The following is a 20,633-nucleotide window of genomic DNA, read 5'->3' as shown; positions in this document are numbered from 1 at the left end:
TCCGTCCCTTTTTTTTTTTTTTTTTTTTTTTTGTACCAGGGACTGAACTCAGGCCCTTGGGCTTGCAAGGCAGGCACCGTAACCACTGAGCTAAATTTTCAGCCCTGCCCTTATTTTTTTAAGATTTATTTTAACTACTTCATAAAAACATAAAAGCTCACATATTAATGGGATATCACGTTATGTTCTGATATATGTATACATTGTGCAATGTTTAAATGAAGTTAAACACACCTGCTCACATAGCATTTCTTTATGGTAAAAATTTTCAAAATCTTTTCTTTTATCTTTTGAAATGAATAGAACGTTGCTACTATCTGTAGTCATCCTGCTGTGAAATTGCAGGTTCTCACTGTAAGTCAGCACCCACTGATAACATTTCCTCACCCTTCCTCCCTTCTTTACAGTCTTCTCTGCTAAACCACCATTCTGTTTTCCATGTGTATGAAAGCAACATTTTTCAACTCCACATATGAGTGAGATCTTTGCCAGGCCCGTTTAATGAAATGACACTTAATAATCTCTAGTCCACACATTTGTTGCAAATGAAGTGATTTCGTTTTTTTTTGTGTGTGTGCGTTGAATAGTTTTCCATTGTCTATAGCCCACATTTTCTTTATCCATTCATCAGTTAATGAACACTTAGTTTGTTTCCATTTTTCAGCTATTGTAAAGGTGTCACAGTGAACTTGAAGGTACAGATGTCTGTTTCACGTGCTAATTTCATTTCCTTTGACTATATATCCTTTACCCATATTGCTGTATCATATGGTAGTTCTGTTCTCTTTTTTATTTTTCTATTCTGTTTCTCTACACGCAATTCATTGTCTCATAAGATCCCTTCTGATTATCAGTTCCATCTTTCTACTTCGCAGAAAGCTAATATTTATTTCTACTCCATCATTGTATTATATATCTTGTTTTTCTTCTCCAAAATCCTCATTATACCTTTTACAACCTCATGTCAAAAAACCTACTCTTTCTGGATTTCAACTTTGATGTTTAGTGATTTCCACTCCCATATTTGAACAAGAGGTCATCAAATACCAAATACGCTCTAATAGGATCAGAATGACTACATTATCAGTATTTATTTTCAGGAAAACAACATGAATAAGTTTCATCTAAAGCAATGTGGACAGCTTCATCAGAAGTTACAGCTATTAAATATAAATGTGATGATTATCAAGCATTTTTTCAAATTGTGAAATCTCAGGTCTAAACATGTATTTACCTAAAACCTTTTGATGATAACTTATTTTTCTTAGTGTATTACTTTATGTGTGTGGTGGTATGTAACATTTGTGCTTCTTGTGGGAAGTTCGTACATGTACGTAACACATTTTAATTCCTTTTTTTCCTCTCCTCTCCCTTCCCTTCTCCCTGCACTCCTGATGCCCCCAGCTTTCATGCACATGTTGGCAGTACCTGGTGCTTACCTTCCTTTTGTGAAGTTGGTGCCTGTGCAGAACACATCCCATTCCTTGTTTTCATCCTCTACTCCTCCCACCTCTCCCTCCACCTCTTGATCCTCTTACCTTTTGGGAATGAGCTATCTCTATACTTCCTGTTACACAGCTCTTATTTTCCTCCTTGTTTTCACTTTGAGACCATAATGCTCAGTTAGATAAATCAGAAACATAAGCTTAATGTCACATGGTTTCTCTTACATGATAATATGATTTGATTTTTATTGACCTTACATAGCTAACTAGATATATAACTACTTACGAAAAATTTGTTCAAATAAATGTGTTTCTATAAAATAGTACTGCCATCTTGAATACCAGCTAATGGCTTTTAGTGTGTATTTTATATATTTCTACATAAATACATATGTCTGTTCTTCAGCAGATTATGAATCTTTTATATGTTTTCAGATAAAATTAATAAAGATCTCATAGCAAATCTGATCTTAAATTTTAAGTCCAATTCCAGTCCTATTAGTCCTGAATATATAATTCAGAATAATTCCTAAGAAATAATTCCCTATATTTAAAATTCAAGAACTTTGCCTTTAACTTTCAATAGCTAATTTACTCTGAACTCTTAACCAATTAAAAGTTGAAATGATAGTGAGACAAATTTGGAACCATCAACTTTCATGCATTTTTGTTGTGCAATAAGCTTTACTGCACTGAAGAAAGTAATGGTGAGAACATCTTCCTTTCCATACTGTGATTATATTAATGTATCTGTGCATACAGGCCTAGTTCAAATACTCGCAGTGCTAACCTAAATGTGGCATGTGTTCAAATTCAACCAAGTGATGGAAAGTAGCTTATTTCTAAGATTCTTGAGCTTGCTCTTAAGAGCAGAGGTCAATTTTATTTCTTTGCTGTTTCTTTTCCTGCATTCTCAGCCCGTTAGCCTGCTCTGTAAACTCCAGCACATATACAGGAGACCAATGTGTGCCCTATTATGTGAGTGTGTGCACGTGTATGTGTGTGCGAGCATGTGTGCTTTTCACAGACGTTCAGAATGCATTACTTTGGTAGGTCAGGCAAGCAGTGACTAAACAATAGAAAAGTCACAATTAAGACTAAAACCATCTAATTAATTGTTTTATCCAGAACACATTGAAAATTATAGCTAAATAAGAGGAGCATTGGCTTTAACTTTTGATGAAAAGCAAATTTTGAAATAATGAAGCTAGCCATTGTATTTGTTTAGTCGTAATATTTAGTTGGGTGAGCTAATACAAGTTTTAATATTCTGTATTTGTAATTCATTCCTAGGAATATGATAGGTACATTCAAGGAATCTCTTCAAATATCTCTTTAGACCTTAGGAAATGTGTGAAAGTTGAAAGCGAGAAAAATTCCTTAGACTAATTCAAAATATCTTCTATAGCAGGATTCTATGACTGTCTTAAAATCCTGTTCAGATCAACCGCTCATAAACTAAGAGGATTTGTTAATACACTAGTCTCACACACACACAACATGCATCCCAGATAGAGTGAATCCTGTCAATGAACCAAGCAGAAGGTATGGAGTTGCTGCTCTGGAGCGATTAGGTTTCCAGAGAGGTGCACCACTCTTTGTCATCCAAACGGGATGCCTTGGGATTTAGGAAAGTCATTGGCCAGGTCTAAAGAAGCCCTGTGTTTGGGAATAGGAAAAGCTAGGTTTTCAAAATCTCATGCTAAATGTGAACAAAAAGTGAAATCAAGGTGAAATACTGTTTCAGTGCCTCCAGGTGTAAGGGAAGGTGAGAGCCCTTTGAAGCAGTCAGCCGTCTTCAGCTCTGCATCCATGTTACGTCGTGTTTATATTTTCCTTCAGTTTTTGACACGATGTTTGGAATAAAAGTGTTTCTTGGCAATTATAGCTCTTCTTCACATATAGGACTTTTAGGTCCTGAACTTTTACAAAGTTTTTCAATTTGGGGAAGGCAAACAGCCATGTTACACATTTTAATCCAGAAAGTCCAAATGTTATACTTCTAATATTCAGATAGTCTGGAATCTTTCTCTACTTATTTATACTTATTCACACACGTTTCTAAAATAAAATACCCTCCTGTGTGTAAATTTACTTCTAACACATTCAGAGCTTTAAATGTTGTTTTTTCTTGTGGTTTGACAAATAGCATTTCTATCTGCACGGAATCTCCCTATGAATGCTATAACAGCTTTCTTGTTCTTATTTAAACACACCCCCCACTCTTCATTTGCAAATATTTATAATTCTAGAAAATAGCAAATTGGAGGTAGTGTGTAACTGAATCCACATGGGGAAAATAATTTGTTCCTATATTAAATGTGATCATATATAACACACAAAACTATACCATGCAATATTTTTCTAACCTTTTTATCTAACTTTCTTAAATATATAAAGAGCTACTCAAAGTTTAGTCTTAAATACATCATTTATTTAAACTAACACAATAATATAAAACTTTCAGGTTTTATTTTTGCAGATTCTCTCTTGTTTCCTCAAGATGAATTAATAGCTTTTCAGTATAAAAGTGTTGGTTTAATGAGTATTCATATGTTAAAGTTTCATACAGCTAAGTAGACTTTGACAAATATTATATAATATTTCTCTTGCATCAATACATAAGTTTTGGTCATGTAATGGATAAGGTATTTTTCTTTTTGTATGTTGCTTTGTTTGTTTGTTTGTTTTTTGAGACAGGGTCTCACTATGTAGTGGAGAGTGACCTGGAACTCACATGTAGCTGAGGCTGGTCTCGAACTCACAGCGATCCTCCTGCCTCAGCCTCCCAAGTGCTGGGATTACAGACAAGCACCACCATGCCCAGCTGGTTGTCCCTTTGTTTTGAGACAGGATATGCCTATATAGTTTAGGCTTGTTTTAGTTACTTCTCTGTCATTGCTGAGACAAAATTAAAGACATCCAAAGTTAAAGATGGAAAGGTTCATTTAGCTCACAGTTTGTAGATGTTTCAGTCCATAATTGGCTGGAACTAGGGCAGGGTGGACTCAAAGAGGAAAATAGTTTATGGTAGGCAGAGGTTAACAAAGTCCAAAGGGACCTTCTACCTCTTTTATCTTGTCCAGACTACTTAGAGTGGATAACATCTACACCTTTAATCCTTGTGCCCTTGAGCCTAACATTGTACCACGAGTGGATTCCAGGGTCACACAGTCTAGATCCAGCCACCTCTGAAAAAGCCCCACCTATGTCCCTATAAGGCTTTGGGGGGACATCTAAACACAAGTCATAACAAGGCTGGTTTTGAACTCATGGCAATCAATCCTCCTGCCTCAGCCTCCTCCAGAGCACTTGGATTATGCACATGTGCCACCATACCCAGCTTGATTAATTTTTAAATCCTTATTTACTAATAAGGTTATAAATAGTTTAATATATTTATTAATTAGTTACATATCTGTGTTATTTTTCTATTTCTATTTATTTTCCATATAGTTGATTGTTCACTGTCCATTAACTAAGATAAATAATCCCGTTTTGCCTTATGGTTTTCTTAATTTGTAACTTTTTGCAACATTCATTTTCCTAAAAATGTTTAAAATTTACATGTAGATAATTGTGCTAATTATTTTCTTAATAGTTTTTGACATTAATGTCATGTCTTTAAAGTCCTTTTTACTGCTTTTCATTTTTAGTTCTTTGTAATTAAAAAGTACATGTAGTCATTTGTAGTTTTTAAATACGGAATTACTTAATCTACACTTTTTAGTACACAAGACGAGCAACTACCTCAACTTTTCTAAAGCTAACATATTAGTTCTCCAACACCACAACAAAGTACCTGTGGCAATTATCTTACAGAGTGAAAAAGGTTATTTTAGCCCAAAGCTCCAGAAGTTCCAGTTTAAACTCATGTGGCCCATATGTTTCCGCCTTGGCCTCTTGATGAGAGGGAGTCGCAGAGCAAACTGTGGAACTCAGAAGCCAAACAGCTGCAGAGAGACATAGGCTGGTGTCCACACCTTGGTAATAATCTAAGGTTTCCCACTGGGCCACACCTCAGCTTCCACCACCTCCAAAAAGCATCACCTTGGGAAGCAAAACTGTAATACAGAACCTTTAGGGGCCACTTTTTCAAACCATACCTGCTGGCTCAGTGATCTGTCAGCATATTTCAGCGACATTAGGTACAATGTCTTAGGGCTTTCATATATACCCATGCATGCATAGGAAAGAATCGGTGAGAATTTATAACATCTGTGCTCTTACTCTAAAGTTGTTCTTTTTCATAATATAGAAGCTTAAATCATAGATTACAAATATATACTTCATTGTGGAAGCATGAATTCAAGTTTTTTCTGTTATTTTTTTTCTCATTGAGTTTATTGGTACATTTTAGATATACAGTACAGTTACATTCATCATTGGGATCTTGAACCTCTACATGACAGGTCTTGGTTCTCAGTTTTTCCCTTTGTCCCTGCCCTCCCCTCACCCTGAATTAAAGTTTTAGGGACATGTGTCTACCTTTTCAAACTAAGTTCAAAAGTGTACATGTTTGGGTGTGGAATATGTTGTTTAATTATTTGAAGAGTCATAGATTGTCCACAGCTTGAAAATTTATAGATTATTCTCTTTACAACCATATTGTTTTGCAGAGCAAGACAGATAAAAAATAGTCAGTGGAAAGAAGATTGCAAAGGAGGCAATAACTCAGGAACCTTCTACTTTATCATCATTATCAAATTGGGACCATACAAAACACTCTGACATGTTATAGTCCCAGCCTTTCATGTACTTAAATAACTACTGAGATAATGTGAGTTCAGATGGCCATAGATCAGCATGAGCATCCATCCCTCCTTTTGACTATTCATCCATTTTTTAAATTTAATAGATATTCACTGAGTTTCTACTTTGTGCCAAACAGTTCTTCACAAGCTGAAGATACACCAGTAAACAAAACATTTTAAAATCCCTGCCACCCTGGAATTGGGAAGGACAGACAACTTACTAGTAAACAAATAAATATATAGTATTTATGAACAAAACTTAGGGTAAAAATGAAGTAGTTGGGAGAGGGGAGCTATTCAGCATACCCAGTGTAACTTTGTATGGTGTTCAGGGAGGGTGAGGCATGGAGATTTCTTACTAAGGGCCATTCTAGGTTCAAAAGTGGAAAGATAGCCTGTTTTCTTTAAAAAATGTAACTGTACTATATACCTAAAATGTACCAATAAACCCAATAAAAGAAAAAAAAATTTAAAAAAATAGTAAATATACCCACAGTTGTGCAGTAGAAATGTGAGCTCCAAAAATCTTCCAGATACAGCTATTTAATTTTGATACACATTTCTTGAAGCCTAAAACATTTTTTTCTGATTAATGTGGCCATTCAGTAGAGGCTTTTGCTCAGAGACCTGGTTGCCTTCTGTTCCTCAACTTCAGCAATCTGTAGTCTATTCAAGTACTTATTCTCTCACTGGCACCATTCCATTCATCTGGAAAATGTGCATATTGATAGCAACTGTGTTATAGAATTATTGCAAATATTAAGTCATATAATGCATGTCAAAACATTCATTATGCTTATGTTTGGATAGCAGAGATATAGCATGGGTTTTAATCTCAATCTTGACAATACTGGCTAAATTAAAATGCATGCTAATCTCTTGAAAACCTTAGAATTGGGAGAGACTGTACTTCAGACTAACATTCCCTAATGTTGTGTATAATAAATTATACCTTCCCTTTCTTTGAAGACCTCGTTCTAGTTACTCGGTATCTGCCTTTTCTTTTGTAATACAACCTGCACCTAGGAAGCTCGTCCTTATTGGCTGAATTAATCATCTCTACTAAACACGAATGATTTGCTTCCCTTTGTACTAGAGAGTTCAGAAGAGTTTCACAAGAAACAAACACAAATCATTACCTCAAAAGCTTTGCACTATTGCTGAGACTAAAATATACATAAGAAACATACCGAGTTTACAGAAGAGCTTCACTCATACTATACAAATGGATGTTTTGTTTTGAGGTTTTAATAAAACCATCATTCCCAGTATACCCCACAGTTTTTCTGCAGTGAGTCCCTGGACTGTGAGATTTTGATTTTGCCTTAACTCGATTCATCACATAACACTTGTATTGCATGACAAATGTCTTCGCCCTTATGTTATCTAAAAATTTACTTTTTCCTTTTTAAATTATTTGATTAATCGTGACATAACTATATATTCTGCTATGGGGATGAAGTTATATTTTGTTGTCTTTTTCATAATATCTAGAATCTCCCTTTAATTCCAGTGGCTACCTGACATATCTGTACACACTAACCATATTGGGAAAGAGAAGAAACTTAGAGCTAGTATTCAGATCTGTTGTCCTAGACTTTGAAGGTAATTTATTGGATTAAGACTAAGGAAAAAATTTCAATATTAGATAGTGTACAGATAAGCAGTGAGGTAAAGAAATTGACTAGTTCAATCTTCTGTTTCAAAAATAAATATAGCCGGGCTTAGTGGTGCACTCCCGTAATCCCAGCATTCTGGAGGCTGAGGCAGAAGGATTGCTGGGAGTTCGAGACCAGCCTAGGCTACATAGTGAGTTCCAGGTCAGTCTCAATTACATAGTGAGACCCTGTCTCAAAAAACCAAAAAACAAACAAACAAACAAAACAACAGCAACAAAACAAAACAAAAAAACCCCAAAAAACAAAATAAAAAATAAATGTGATAACTACTATTTGCCCTAGAATTCTCTCTAATGAATGTTTAGTATGGAGTTTAATCAAGAAACAGTTTGTGTACTTGAAATAATGACCAAAAAATTCTACCTTTTTATTCATTAGCACTGCTTTAGGACTTAATATATATTTGCCTCAGTTCCCATAGGTTTAAAATGAAAATCGTATCTCCAACTAACACATTTCTTGAAATTAAATAAAATCTACATACAGCACTTGAAAGAATTACTGATGTCTATAAATGTGTCAGTCTATGTGTAAGCTATCTTGCTTTCATCAATCGAAGCAATACTATTAAGGCAGTATTTTTTATTTTAGAGTATGATTCAGATAGGAAGGAAGGAAGAAGAGAAAGGAGGGGAGGAAGGGAAATAAAGAAGAATAAGAGTCAGCATAATGATTGAGATTTTAGAAGTAACCTCTGTCTGCTATTCCGGCGGACACAAAAATCCATGATGAAACAGGGTCTATTCAAGAGTGAAAAAGACATTTGTCAGTGTCTTCTCCAATTCTGAGATACAGGAAGCTTATATCACCATTTCTTATAATATCTAATGTTGGGATTAAAAGGCCGTTTATACATAAAATGCCTTCATAAATTATCAAATAGAATTCAATTAATTTAAATCATATTAATGGCAGTGTTCGCTGCTTACACAACATCTATGTCGTGTAATGAATTAGCATCTTTTTAAATCTATGCAGGCTGGAAACAGCTTAGTTTCTTGTGTTCTTAGGCTTAGAATCCTCATGCAAGTAGTAACAGTTTGTCAGGAGGTTCCTGAATTTTGGAGCTGGTACCTGAATCTCTGTATTTCAAGATTACATTTCTTGACAGTGCTCTATGTGTTACATATAGGAGGGGAATGGAAGATGTATTTATGGGTTTTTTTTGCTTTGTTTTGTTTCGTTTTTGAAACTGGGTCTCACTGTGTAGTTGAGACTGACCTGGAACTCACTATGTAGCCCAGGCTGGTCTTGAACTCACAGTGATCCTGGCTCAGCCTCCTGAGTGCTGGGATTACAGGTGTGCCCCAAAACGCCTAGCAAGATGTATTTGTTTTGTGATAGGCACCTCAAACATATTAGCTATGTACATTTTCTCTACAGGTAGCATGCAAATAACTTGTCAGTGGAGGTTTAAAACCTGAATTTTAGGTGGAGTTGGCCATTCTGAAGTAGAAAGACAAGGTTTTCTGAGTTCTGATTTAATAGATTTCTTCTTTAACTATCATTGGAAACCATATCTGTGTGGATTAATAGTCTAATGAAAACATAACTATAATTTCTAGTTTTGTGACTTTTATGTGAACTTATTTATATCAAATTGCTGTGTATGTTCAGACTTAATTGTTTTGTATTGATAACTTTTTTGATTGCTTTAGTAGGAAAAGAGTGGTGCACTGCTATAGATTTTCTCCTTCTTATGTTGCTGTCCTAAAACTTTTACAAATATAGTCTCCTGCAGATAAAAAATATGATAATAATCATAGTCTTGATTGATACCTTAAGTACAGAAAAATGAAAACAAACAAAGCTTGGTAATTAGTGAATTTCCTTGATACAGATACAAATCCGTTACTGTAAAATATTGAAAAAAAGATAGATTATTTATTGTTTAGATTAAAATTTCACCTATAAAATTGATTATATAGAACCAAATTATGGCCTTTTAAAATTCTCCTAAAATAAGGTATCTAAAAAAATACGCTTAACGTAAGTAAACAAGTCATCACATCCTATAGGTGTTTGAGAAAATTATTGCTGCCTACTACATGTCTAACACATTTCTCAGTGTCACAAATAGAAACACAACAGGGAGCGAGCGATAAGATACAATGCGTACAACTGTGAAAGAGTAATTATGTACTAGGCTTAGAAAGGAGTGAACCATGTTTCTGAGTAAACATCACACAAAGGTGTACTTGTGTGTAAGGTGGATGCACCTCAATGTCTTCTTCCTTGACCTCACCCCTTCTATAGTTATGTTCTTGTAGCATCCCTACAATTCTGTCCCCATTTCACTCATTTGGATATCATCTAGTTATTGACCATCTATTTCCAAAATAGACTGTTGGCCACTGAAAGTCCAGGACAGCATCTTACTGACATTTCCAATATTTATCTTAAGGTCAGGCATATTAACAAGTCCATTGTTTGTTGACTAATTTAAAAAACAAATACATTACATTGACACCGTGGCGTGGCACTCAGGGCTTGGCCTCTGGAGTCAGATCTCTTTGTCCTCTGGAGTCAGATCTCTTTGGTTCATAATCTGATTCTATTATTTTTTTTATTTGTTAGATACCAGCAAGTCATTTATTTTGGTGATGTCTCAATGTCTTCATCCATAAAATAAGGTCGAACATGATATTTATCAAAAAGTTTTGTTAAGATTATTAAAAGAGAGCACATAATGAACTTAGTAGAGTGCTTGTAGTAGACATCAAAATATATAACTCCAATTATTTTAATTTACTGTTTTAAAAAATGAAAACATTTGAAAAGAGGGCCATATATATTATATATATGATATATAATATATATATATATATGATATATATATATGTGGAGCAAAATTAAAGATGATCTGCAAAAACAGAATGATAGCAAACCACGGCCACTGCATATTTATGAACAGGGTCCTGAAAGGTCCCACTGAAACAAAAGACTGAACACATGCGTTTGGGTCAAATGAAATACAGGCAACAGTAACTGGATGTAGTAATTGAAAGCCAAACTGAGAAATTATAAGAAAAGGAATTTTCTTTGTAATTATGTGGTCTGTAGTTTGTATAAATGATTGGTCTGTTACAAATTTTATTTGGATCATCATTTAATATCAATTGTAAATTTTATATAATATAATATGGTTTGAGTCATGGCAACCATTAAGAGAGAGCAACATGTATTAAATTTTCCTAAACTTTAAGAAAACCTTTGACAATTGATTCTGATTGTTTCAGATTTGTCCTCTTATAGAATTCTAGTAAGCCTTTGTACAGAATTACGAAAAACATTTGTTACAGGTAGACTCATCTGTGTCCCAGAAAACTTATGAGAACCAAAGAAAGTTATAAGGTGATTAAAAAGTTTAAAATATTTAGCTCTCTAGCCAAACATGTCACTAAATGATTTTTGCAAACAATATAAACTCTGGGTAGAGTATATAGGTAGATGTATGTCGTAAGCTACAGATAGGTAAAAGTAAATAGCATTACATTTTTATGTGCCTTTAATTAAACTTTTAAATAACATTAAATTACTTTTAGTCTAATAAAATATTCATAGAATAGATTTTTACTGATAAATCACTTGATGCACTTTTAAGGGGTCAATTACCATTGATGCAAATTGAGGCAAGAATATTTCAAGGCATTGATTCGATAAAGGTTAAATATAAGAAATATATGGATTGAGTTAAAGGATCTTAAACTAACATCATCATATTAATTCCAAGGTTAACATAAGCAATATATTTAACGGATTTTAAAGAAACTTTTTAACTTGGTCTTCTTTTATAGATACTCTTAAAAAAGGGGCTTTAGAGGCTTGATTATCCCAAGTATATAGTCTATTAAAAAGATATACCAGTGTTTTATGCTGCCATTAATTGTTAACACTTAACATACAGACGCTTAAGAGTGGCTGAGTTGCATAAATATAGTGACCCAGGGCTTTCCTGTGGAGAAACATCCTCACCATCTTCTAAACTTTTTCCTTCCTTCCTTCCTTCCTTCCTTCCTTCCTTCCTTCCTTCCTTCCTTCCTTCCTTCCTTCCTCCCTCTCTCCTTTTCTTTTCTTTTTCTTCCTTCTTTCTCTCTTTGTTTCTCTCTCTCTCCTCCCCCCTCTCCCTCTCTCTTGCCCACCCTCGCTCCCTCCCTTACATCTCTTTTTCTCTGTGGTATCTTGCTCAGTCACCATGTATTCCAGGCTGTGTTGGAGCTTGAGATCCTCCTGCTTCAGCCTCCAAGAGTGCTGGGATTATAGGTGTGGGCCACCATGCCTGACTGCAGTCTAATACATTCTATTTTGTCATTTCTTATTCATTACTTAATAGCTTCAACTGACAAAAAACTTCCAATATTTTCTCTTTGGGCTTGGAAACAGGTTTTGTGTACATAAATTTCCTGTACTCCTTTAGGCCTATAAAAAACCTATTGGTTCTGAGGTTGGAGGAAGGTTGGAGAAAATAATTCCTCTGAAGAAGAGAATCTAATTTCAGTTTCTATGTGTTTTTGCATTAATGATAATTTCAGTATATTGATGTTAGCCTTTTACTTTGACTAATTATCAATTCCTGCATTTCTTTGACTTGAGAGTCGAAATAGTTCCAGTTAAATGACTATATGCTTTATTTTTCCTTTAGAGGCACTTATTTCTTTTTATTTATTTATTTATTTATTTAGGTACCAGGGATTGAACTCGGATCCTTGTGCTTGCAAGGCAGGCCACTGGACCACTGAGCTAGATCCCTGGCCAGGCACTTATTTCTATCAGTGCACTGTATTCAATTTAAATCACAGAAAGTTGGTCAATCATGTATGCAATGACATTTACAAGATTTTAACCAAAATCCTCAGGTCTTTTGATACTTCATGGACATAAGGGTACAAGTGATGCACTCTGGCCTCTGGTAGCCTGTATAGAATATTCGAATTTGTGTTTCTCTGTTCCCCGGAGAACAGTATTCCTGTACCATATAACACATGGACCAAAGTTCGATAATGTTTAGAGATAATATGATCTCATAATTTGAAAATAAATCATACTGCTGGAGATAATGCAGTCATTTTGAGTATAAGTCTCTAAAGCAAACTCCTTAGAAATAATAGGCTTGTTAGTAAGTTCATTATAATAAAAGCTTATTCTTGGAAATTTGAAATGCACATAAGTACAGTAAACTCTGAGAACTTGTCCCCCGAAACAAAATGAGCTTTGATAATGTGTGAAGTTCTTCCACAAAGTATTTGATCCATTTAACTTGGCTCATCTTAAATTTGAGCATGGGAACTTTTTTTTTTTTTTTTTTGGTAGGGGGATCCAACTCTGGACCTTGCTCTTGCAAAGCAGGCTGCAGAACCATTGAGCTAAATTCCCACCCCAATGTGCACTTTTTATTAAAGTGTGCTTTACGAAAGAACACTTCAGTTTACTTATTTGTATATTTTTTCAGCTCATTTGTGAGTTACATGCCATGTAAATAAGGACAGGAAATGATGCTTTGTGCTCAGGAGTCTGTAAGCCAAAGGTACTTTGCAGATGTCCCCTGGGGATATTGAAGTGCCTTGTAGAACTCTCTGTTTTGGTCCCTGAAAAGTCATGTCTTTGATGCTGGGTGAAGTGGTGCAAGCCTGTAATTCCAGTGTGCCTGGAAGCTGAGGAGGAGGATCACAAGTTCCTCTGGCCCAGCCTGGGGAGGGTAGTAGGATTTAGACAGCGTAAATAAATTCTTACAGGTTAGGGGAGCAAGCTTCTACTGTCACCCAACATTCTATTGAATTTTATCTTGCTCCTCCAAGAAGGGTTTGTGTCTAGGTTCTTCTAGCCCTGACGTCTACTCAAGTGCTTACAAGTAGTATCTCTCTTCTCTTGGATATAATAATGAGTTAAGGGTTGAAAGAAACCCTTCTTCCCTTTCCTCAGACAGGTGGGTTTGGACCTAAACTTTCTTCTGGGCAGCTGCTTTCAGACTTCTCTTTCTTTCCTAGATTGTTCTTTCTCTGCCTGAACTCTCAGAAGGAGAACCAAATTTAATTTCTCAAAAACTATTGAAAAGTTTAGAAAACTGTATCTTTGGAGAAGTTTGTATGCTGAAAAATCTGCTTGACAGTTCAAATGCATCTTATTCTTTTAATGAATTTATCTTCTCATTAATTTATATCACTTATGTCTTTAAAAGTTGGGTTTGGACTTTAGCATAAATAAACAGAATAAATGGACTAGAAAGTGTTGGTCAACCTTATCAGTCTTTAAAGATGCAGAAATTAATATAAGATTGAGTGATGTAAACTAAAGAAAGAGGACCACCTAAAATGATTTTTCTAGAAAAAGAAACCTTTTTATTCAGATCTGCAGAAAAAGGTGTGCTTTCATTAGTCGATAAGTGTTTGGGATAGTAACTATGACTTTGGACATCCCTAAACCTCTTTGGAAATGGTTGAAAATATTAAAGGCTGTATTGTAGTTAATGTGTGAAGCTGAAAAAATTATGAACATCTTAAGCTGTATCGTTATTTCAGTTAATTGTTTTAGTGAAACTTTCTTTTTAATGAGGAGAGTTCCACTTTCTCTGGTTCTCTAGTCTAGATGGTCACTGTTGTAGTTGAAACCGAGTTGAGTGTGCCTATCACTGAGGCCATTGAACATTCTAACAGAAAATGCTTTGCTAAATGTTTCACTTCCTTGTTTAAATTTTTGTTTTGCTTTCCGGGAATAGCTCATTTCTAACAAAGCATATCAAGCATTTTTAAATCCTATGATGTTCAGAAAATTTAGGCAACTTGATTAAGGTTATACCTTCTCATAAGCTAGCAGAGCAGTCCAGGCAATAAAATATGTCTTTTGGATACAATATCAAATACAGTATGTTTTTTTGGATGTTCCCTAAAGTTTTGACATGCATGTAGATATTCAAGCATTTTAGAGTTAAGCTATCTCTGATAGAACCCTGTGGAAATTAGTAATAAGTGACCAAAGTGTCAATTAGACTAAAATGCTACACTTGACAGTAAGGGAACCTAATGAAGGAATAAGGAAAGTCTTACTAAGATTTCCCAGTTCCTCTCAACTAAGAAGGTGTATATCATTTTAAAGAGAAGTCCCAGTAGTCTTGTTAGGAAGAAGGTAAGCAGTTTGACTTGTCTTTCTGATCTATTCTTTCAGTCTCTTCCATTCTTTGTATGAGTTTCTCAAAACTGCACTCTCACCCAGATGTAAAGTAATCCCCTGTAGGGTGTTAGTTGATGGTTTTAGGTTGTTACCACCACCAAGGGTATTTGCATTTTAATAGAAAGTTTTGAAAGAACTTCAAGCTTCAAGTCTGAAAGCAATAAATCTCTATTGGTGGAATGTGAGGCAAGGTGATAGATTGGGTAGGAGATATCTGTGATGAAAGGAGCCCACTGGGTCTATTCTAATCACAGCGTGAATTAAAGTGTTCCTACTTAGTAGCCTAACTTCTGCTTCCAGAGTAAAAGCTGTTAGGACAACTCCTGTGGCCTGAATAATGAAGTACTCCTCAACAGTTTTAGTTTCTTTCAAAGTAAAACAGGTTAAAGGACCAAAAATTGAAGTCTTTTAATTTCCTTTTCCACTTTCTCCGCGGCATCTTACTAGAGATCACACCAAATCTCTACTTTTGCCCCTGTGGTATTGAGACTTATATTGAATATTATGTTTAGACTCCATTTTCCAAACTTTGTATCTTACTTTTTTAATATCCTGGCAGGTTTTTGAAGCACTAAAAATGATAAAATAGGATGCCTGAGGAATTTGGAGGAAATGACTATACAAATAGTTGAAAAATTATTTAAATATATGCCTACTTTGTGCACTTTCTGGCATGTCATATTAGAGCAGAATAGATAAGCAGATTACTGCAATTGCTGCTGAGTTATAGTAGGGTCGTTCACTGTATGTTATGACAGTTCTTGGCAAGAGCACTAGAACTTGGAATGGTTAGTAAGAAGAATGACTGAGGTTTATTTAGATAAAATGGGGATGAGGATAGTTTGATGTAGAAATGTTGAGCAAGTAGACAGCATTTATAAATGATGTACAAGAAGACCAAACCAACTCAGCAAACTGTTAAAAAAGGGCAAAATATAAATGATCAGTTGAAAAATAAAAACACGAAATTGTAGAAGTGGACTTGGGCCCCTTTAGAGAGACCAGCATATGCTAAAGAGTATGACTCTAAAAAAAATATTGATTAATCAAATGTAAAATAATGATCAAATTTGCTTTTTAGAAAAATCCTTCTGGAAACACTGAGCTGTCTTCATTCTGGACTCCAAGCTCTAGAGTGGAACAAATTTGGATATAGATGGTGAAAGAGTTTGGAAATCTGTAAAAGTACATCACATAAGAAATGAGGGACTGACCTATATGGTAGGAGTGGAGACATAGAAAGTAGAGTAGATTAAAAAATGTCTTGGTAGAGATGATATTTGAGTGTGCAAGAGAAGGAAAAGACACTGCTGAATCTTGAGTTTTTTGGCTCATTAAGTAGGTATCATTTTGCTGAAAATGGGAAAGAAGAATGGGTTTTAATGGCTCAGATGCTGATTTCAGATTTGCACAAGCTGAGTCTTAGATTATTTTAGAATATCTAAGCAGCGATGTCTAGTAGAGAGACATCAATCTGTCTAAATCCCAAGAGGAAGCTCTGGACTATAGATGTATATTTAGCCACTAGTCTTAGCATCTCAGTGATGACAAAAAAGATCACTCAGGAAGAACAGAGATTATTTGAAGGCTGTTGATTGATTCTGGATAAATAACAAAAGTTAAAAAGCCAACTGAAGATAAAGAATAAATAGCTAGAGAGATACTTCAATATAAGCAGGAAAGTACCCCTACAGGTTAACAAAACAGACAAGAATTTGCAAACAATGTTCTTATCCTCTCTAAGACCTGAAGAATCTGATCCACAAAATAAATCTGCCAGTCTCAACCCCTTTCCTTGCTATTTGACTTGTTTCAGCTTATTTGAAATAATCTATATACACTCTTACATTTTCATGCTTTCATTCCTTTTTTGTATCTTCACTGAAGTGAACCTTTTCCCCATTCTTTCCACATTTATTTCATTCTCTGAATTTTCTTCTAATGCTTCCACTGCCATCTTTTTTTCTCTGAGTATGGTAGTATCATCATCTTGCCTAAGTTCCGATTAGTATACAGATTGCAGTTTTCTTATGAGGTTTTCCTCACTACAATTTGCATCATAATTATTTATGCATCTGAGTCTTTCCCTTTGGCAAGAGGTGTCAGCTCCTGAAGACTTAAGAACTCATTCACCCAAATCAGCATCCAAATCAGAGTACTGCTTTGAAAACAGCAGGTGCTTAGTAGTTATTTGTTCAGTGACCACATATATTGCTTATACAAGGTAAGAGATAGGGTCTTGGAATCTTTTGATGAGGCAAGTGATCTCAGCTGAAGCAAACATGGAAATCCTTCATCCTTATGGAGGATGTATAGACAGTTTGATATATCTGCTTACATATTGACTAAATAAATGATGAGAGGACATTTCATAAAGGCACATTTATAACATAGAGGCTCAAAGTGGCAATGTATTAGTAAAATGTTTAAAAAATTATTGATATATTCTTGATGTTACTTTCATGGAAAAAAAGTGAATTCTTGTCTTGTCCTCACCTCCTTTTATAGTATTAAAAGAATTTTGTGTAAAAGCCACCTAAAAGACAAGTACTATAAAACACTACTATTAAGTACAACAACACTATTATTTATCCCAAAAGTAGGTGTAATATGCTGTATTGGCAGTTTCTAAAATGTCCAAAAAATAGTCCCAAGTCTTTCTAATTTATTTTATATATTAAAAGTAAGGCAACTTGGTAAAGTTATTTGCTTAAATGGAATAAGGGTTAAATGATAATTTGACTTATCTTTTAGATGACAAAAAATAAAGAAATTGGAAGACCTTTTCACACATTAGATATGTATTGTCATTTATCATCTAGATATCAGGCTAGCAGTGCGAAGTAATAAAACATATCATCGAAAAATGTGCTATAGGTCTGAATCACTCTTTCATTCCACCTCCCAGCTAACTGTAGTATTAAATCAAACAAGCAGAACATTTCCTTAGGCAGCCATTGCCTTTTAATTTCCTGAAGAACCTTAAAATATCATTCATTACAAGTACTACACATATTTGGTTTTTAAAAGTCTCATAAATCAATAGCAGGCTGACTGTAATAATTATTACAAGTTAGTGCATAATTTTCGTGCTGAAGGCTGCATGCAGAACTTTAGCATATGCAAACGAGGCAATTCAAACTGTGTATAGATATTAATATGAAGAAGCAGGTAACGAGGTGCAGGCTATGAATTATGCATCAGGAGTGGCTGATCTTCAATGAGGAAAATGAATTCAGCATGTAATCTAATTAGTGATGGAAGTCTATTACATCTAACTGCAAAAGCAACCGTCCTTGAAACAAATTTATTTACAGTCCATGTTACCACTTGAAACAACTTTGAAATGATGTGTAAGACAACAGCTTAATTGTAAAATTTTTTGTTTGTTTGTTTCAGTTCTAGACCTGGAAGGCCTCCTAAGAGGACTCAAAGTGTCACCTCCCCAGAGAACTCTCATATCATGCCACATTCTGTCCCTGGCCTCATGTCTCCTGGAATAATTCCACCAACAGGTAAGAGTGTTATTTACTTACACCAAAGATATTAAAAATTAGCCAACATCCTAGATTTGATGCACAGCTATTATTAAATTTGTGTTTGTATGCATCAATTTTATTTTGTGCACAAAACGACAATGTCACTGGAGATAGTTTATTTCAGACTATATTGTGATTATGATCACTTTTTAAATTTAAAATAAAATGAAAGATGCTTAATTGCACATAATGCTAGAAGTCATTTTAATTAATTCTCCCACAATATCCAAAAGTAAATTATCATTCCTTTTCTTTTCAAAGAGTAGGTGCTCAGTAAGAATCAGTGGCATGACTTTCTCAAGGTCGCTCAGCGGAGAGCTCCCAGTGTTGGTTACTCAGACTCAGGTCTCTGGATTCTAAGCTTCATTCTCATCCCATAAGGAATCAGAAATGAGAAAAATACATGCAACAGCAGACAATGACTGTGTGAAATAGAAAATCTGTTTTTTTCAAACAAATTTCTATTGCTGCCATTTCAAGGAAGTTCACATAATTACATAACCTTGACACTATAAACAACTTTATGTTCACGGCAGAAAAAAAATAACTCATTTGATTTCTGCCACCTGCATGTGTTCTTTAATTTTATGGCCTACTTATACATACTTCACTTATATATATATATTCTGCTTTCCATTAGGAAATGAGACAGATCTATGAGCAAATTCAAATACTGATATTAGTATGTAGCATAATATTTATATTAATTCTTACTCTCATGGAAGTTTATTGAGATAAACATATAAACTTTAAATGCCATATAATATATAATACAGCTAATACAATAGAAAGTTGGCAAGATGAAAACAGTATTTTTGTCTAGGACTTTCCGTATCAGTATTTTCATTTGCTTCGTAACATAGTCTTTTTCTGTGTTCTATTATAATCATGGTTCATTTGATTTCATATTCCAAATATGGATGAAAGTTCCTTCAAGTACTGACTCTTTCTAACACATCTTCATTTTTATGGCAATATCTAAATATTTCATTCACCTTTGTGAATATTTATCAGATATTAATTGAGCTGAGTATTTAATTCTTTTTTCACCAATTCACTACAGAGTCTTAATAGCAAATAATTGAAATTCCCCCAGTGTGAACTTTTACGTTAATATTGTGGATGAAAATTCGAGACATAGACTAATGATATTCATAACTGAAAATGACCCAATTCCAAAGTGAGTATCATTTTCATTTGTTGAGCTATACATGAGTCTCAAATTATTGAATCCTGTGGCCTGAAATTGTAGTTCAAAATTACAGATTTGTAAAAGAAATTGATATCACTTTGTTAAGCTTTGACTGTATATATTTAATTAAATGATAAAATTTCCACTTTTGAAATTTTGGATGCTGCATAAGAAAATCTTTTTTATTAAACATTAAAATTTTATTTTTCATATATTTTATCATTTAAAGACTTAAATGTGAAGGGAGAAAGATCTAAATCTTTGACATAATTAAACTCAAGTGACCTATGTTTTGAATTTTTAAGTGACTATGTTAATAATCATTTTGTATATTTGGTAAGTTTGTTTTGACTATCAAATGTTACTTAATCACAGTTATTTTTAAGAAAAAAATATATTCTAGATTGTATTCACATAAAAATAGGGAAGATTTCATCCCAAATCGTCTTCCAATATTCAAGTTTTCAAGGTTATAATTATGAATCATTTCTTACCAAAACAATAAAGAAATAAGGTGGTGCCATCAAAATCTAAATATAGCAACTTCTCATATAGTTAACATTATCAATTAACTCTGAAGTAAAGTTGTGGGTTTTTTTGTTTGTTTGCTTGTGGTACCTGGGCACCACTGAGCTACATTCCCGGCCCAAGTTTTTCTTTTCTTTTTTTTTTTTTTTTTTTTTTTTTTTTTTTTTTTTTTTTTTTTTTGAGACAGGTCTCACCATGTAGTTAAGACTAGCTTTGAACTCACTATGTAGCCTAGCCTGGGCTTGAACTTGCAGTGGTCTTCCTGCCTCTGCCTCCCAAGTGCTGGGATTACAGGTGTGTGCCACTATGCCCAGCTGAAGTAAAGTTTATAA

General features: G+C 34.3%; 1 protein-coding gene across 1 annotated transcript in view; it reads left to right on the top strand.

Moving 5' to 3' along the window:
* Dach1 (dachshund family transcription factor 1) overlaps positions 1 to 20,633 on the top strand; it is a 394,219-nt gene that overhangs the window by 147,841 nt on the left and 225,745 nt on the right. The window contains exon 2 of the mRNA XM_033760919.1: positions 18,442 to 18,557. Coding sequence (XP_033616810.1) covers positions 18,442 to 18,557 — 116 coding nt within the window. The remainder of the gene's footprint in view (positions 1 to 18,441; positions 18,558 to 20,633) is intronic.

Source organism: Fukomys damarensis, unplaced genomic scaffold, assembly GCF_012274545.1.
Source record: "Fukomys damarensis isolate Sample0158 unplaced genomic scaffold, DMR_v1.0_HiC HiC_scaffold_6, whole genome shotgun sequence".
NCBI lineage: Eukaryota > Metazoa > Chordata > Mammalia > Rodentia > Bathyergidae > Fukomys > Fukomys damarensis.
This window is presented reverse-complemented; position numbering and strand designations above follow the sequence as displayed.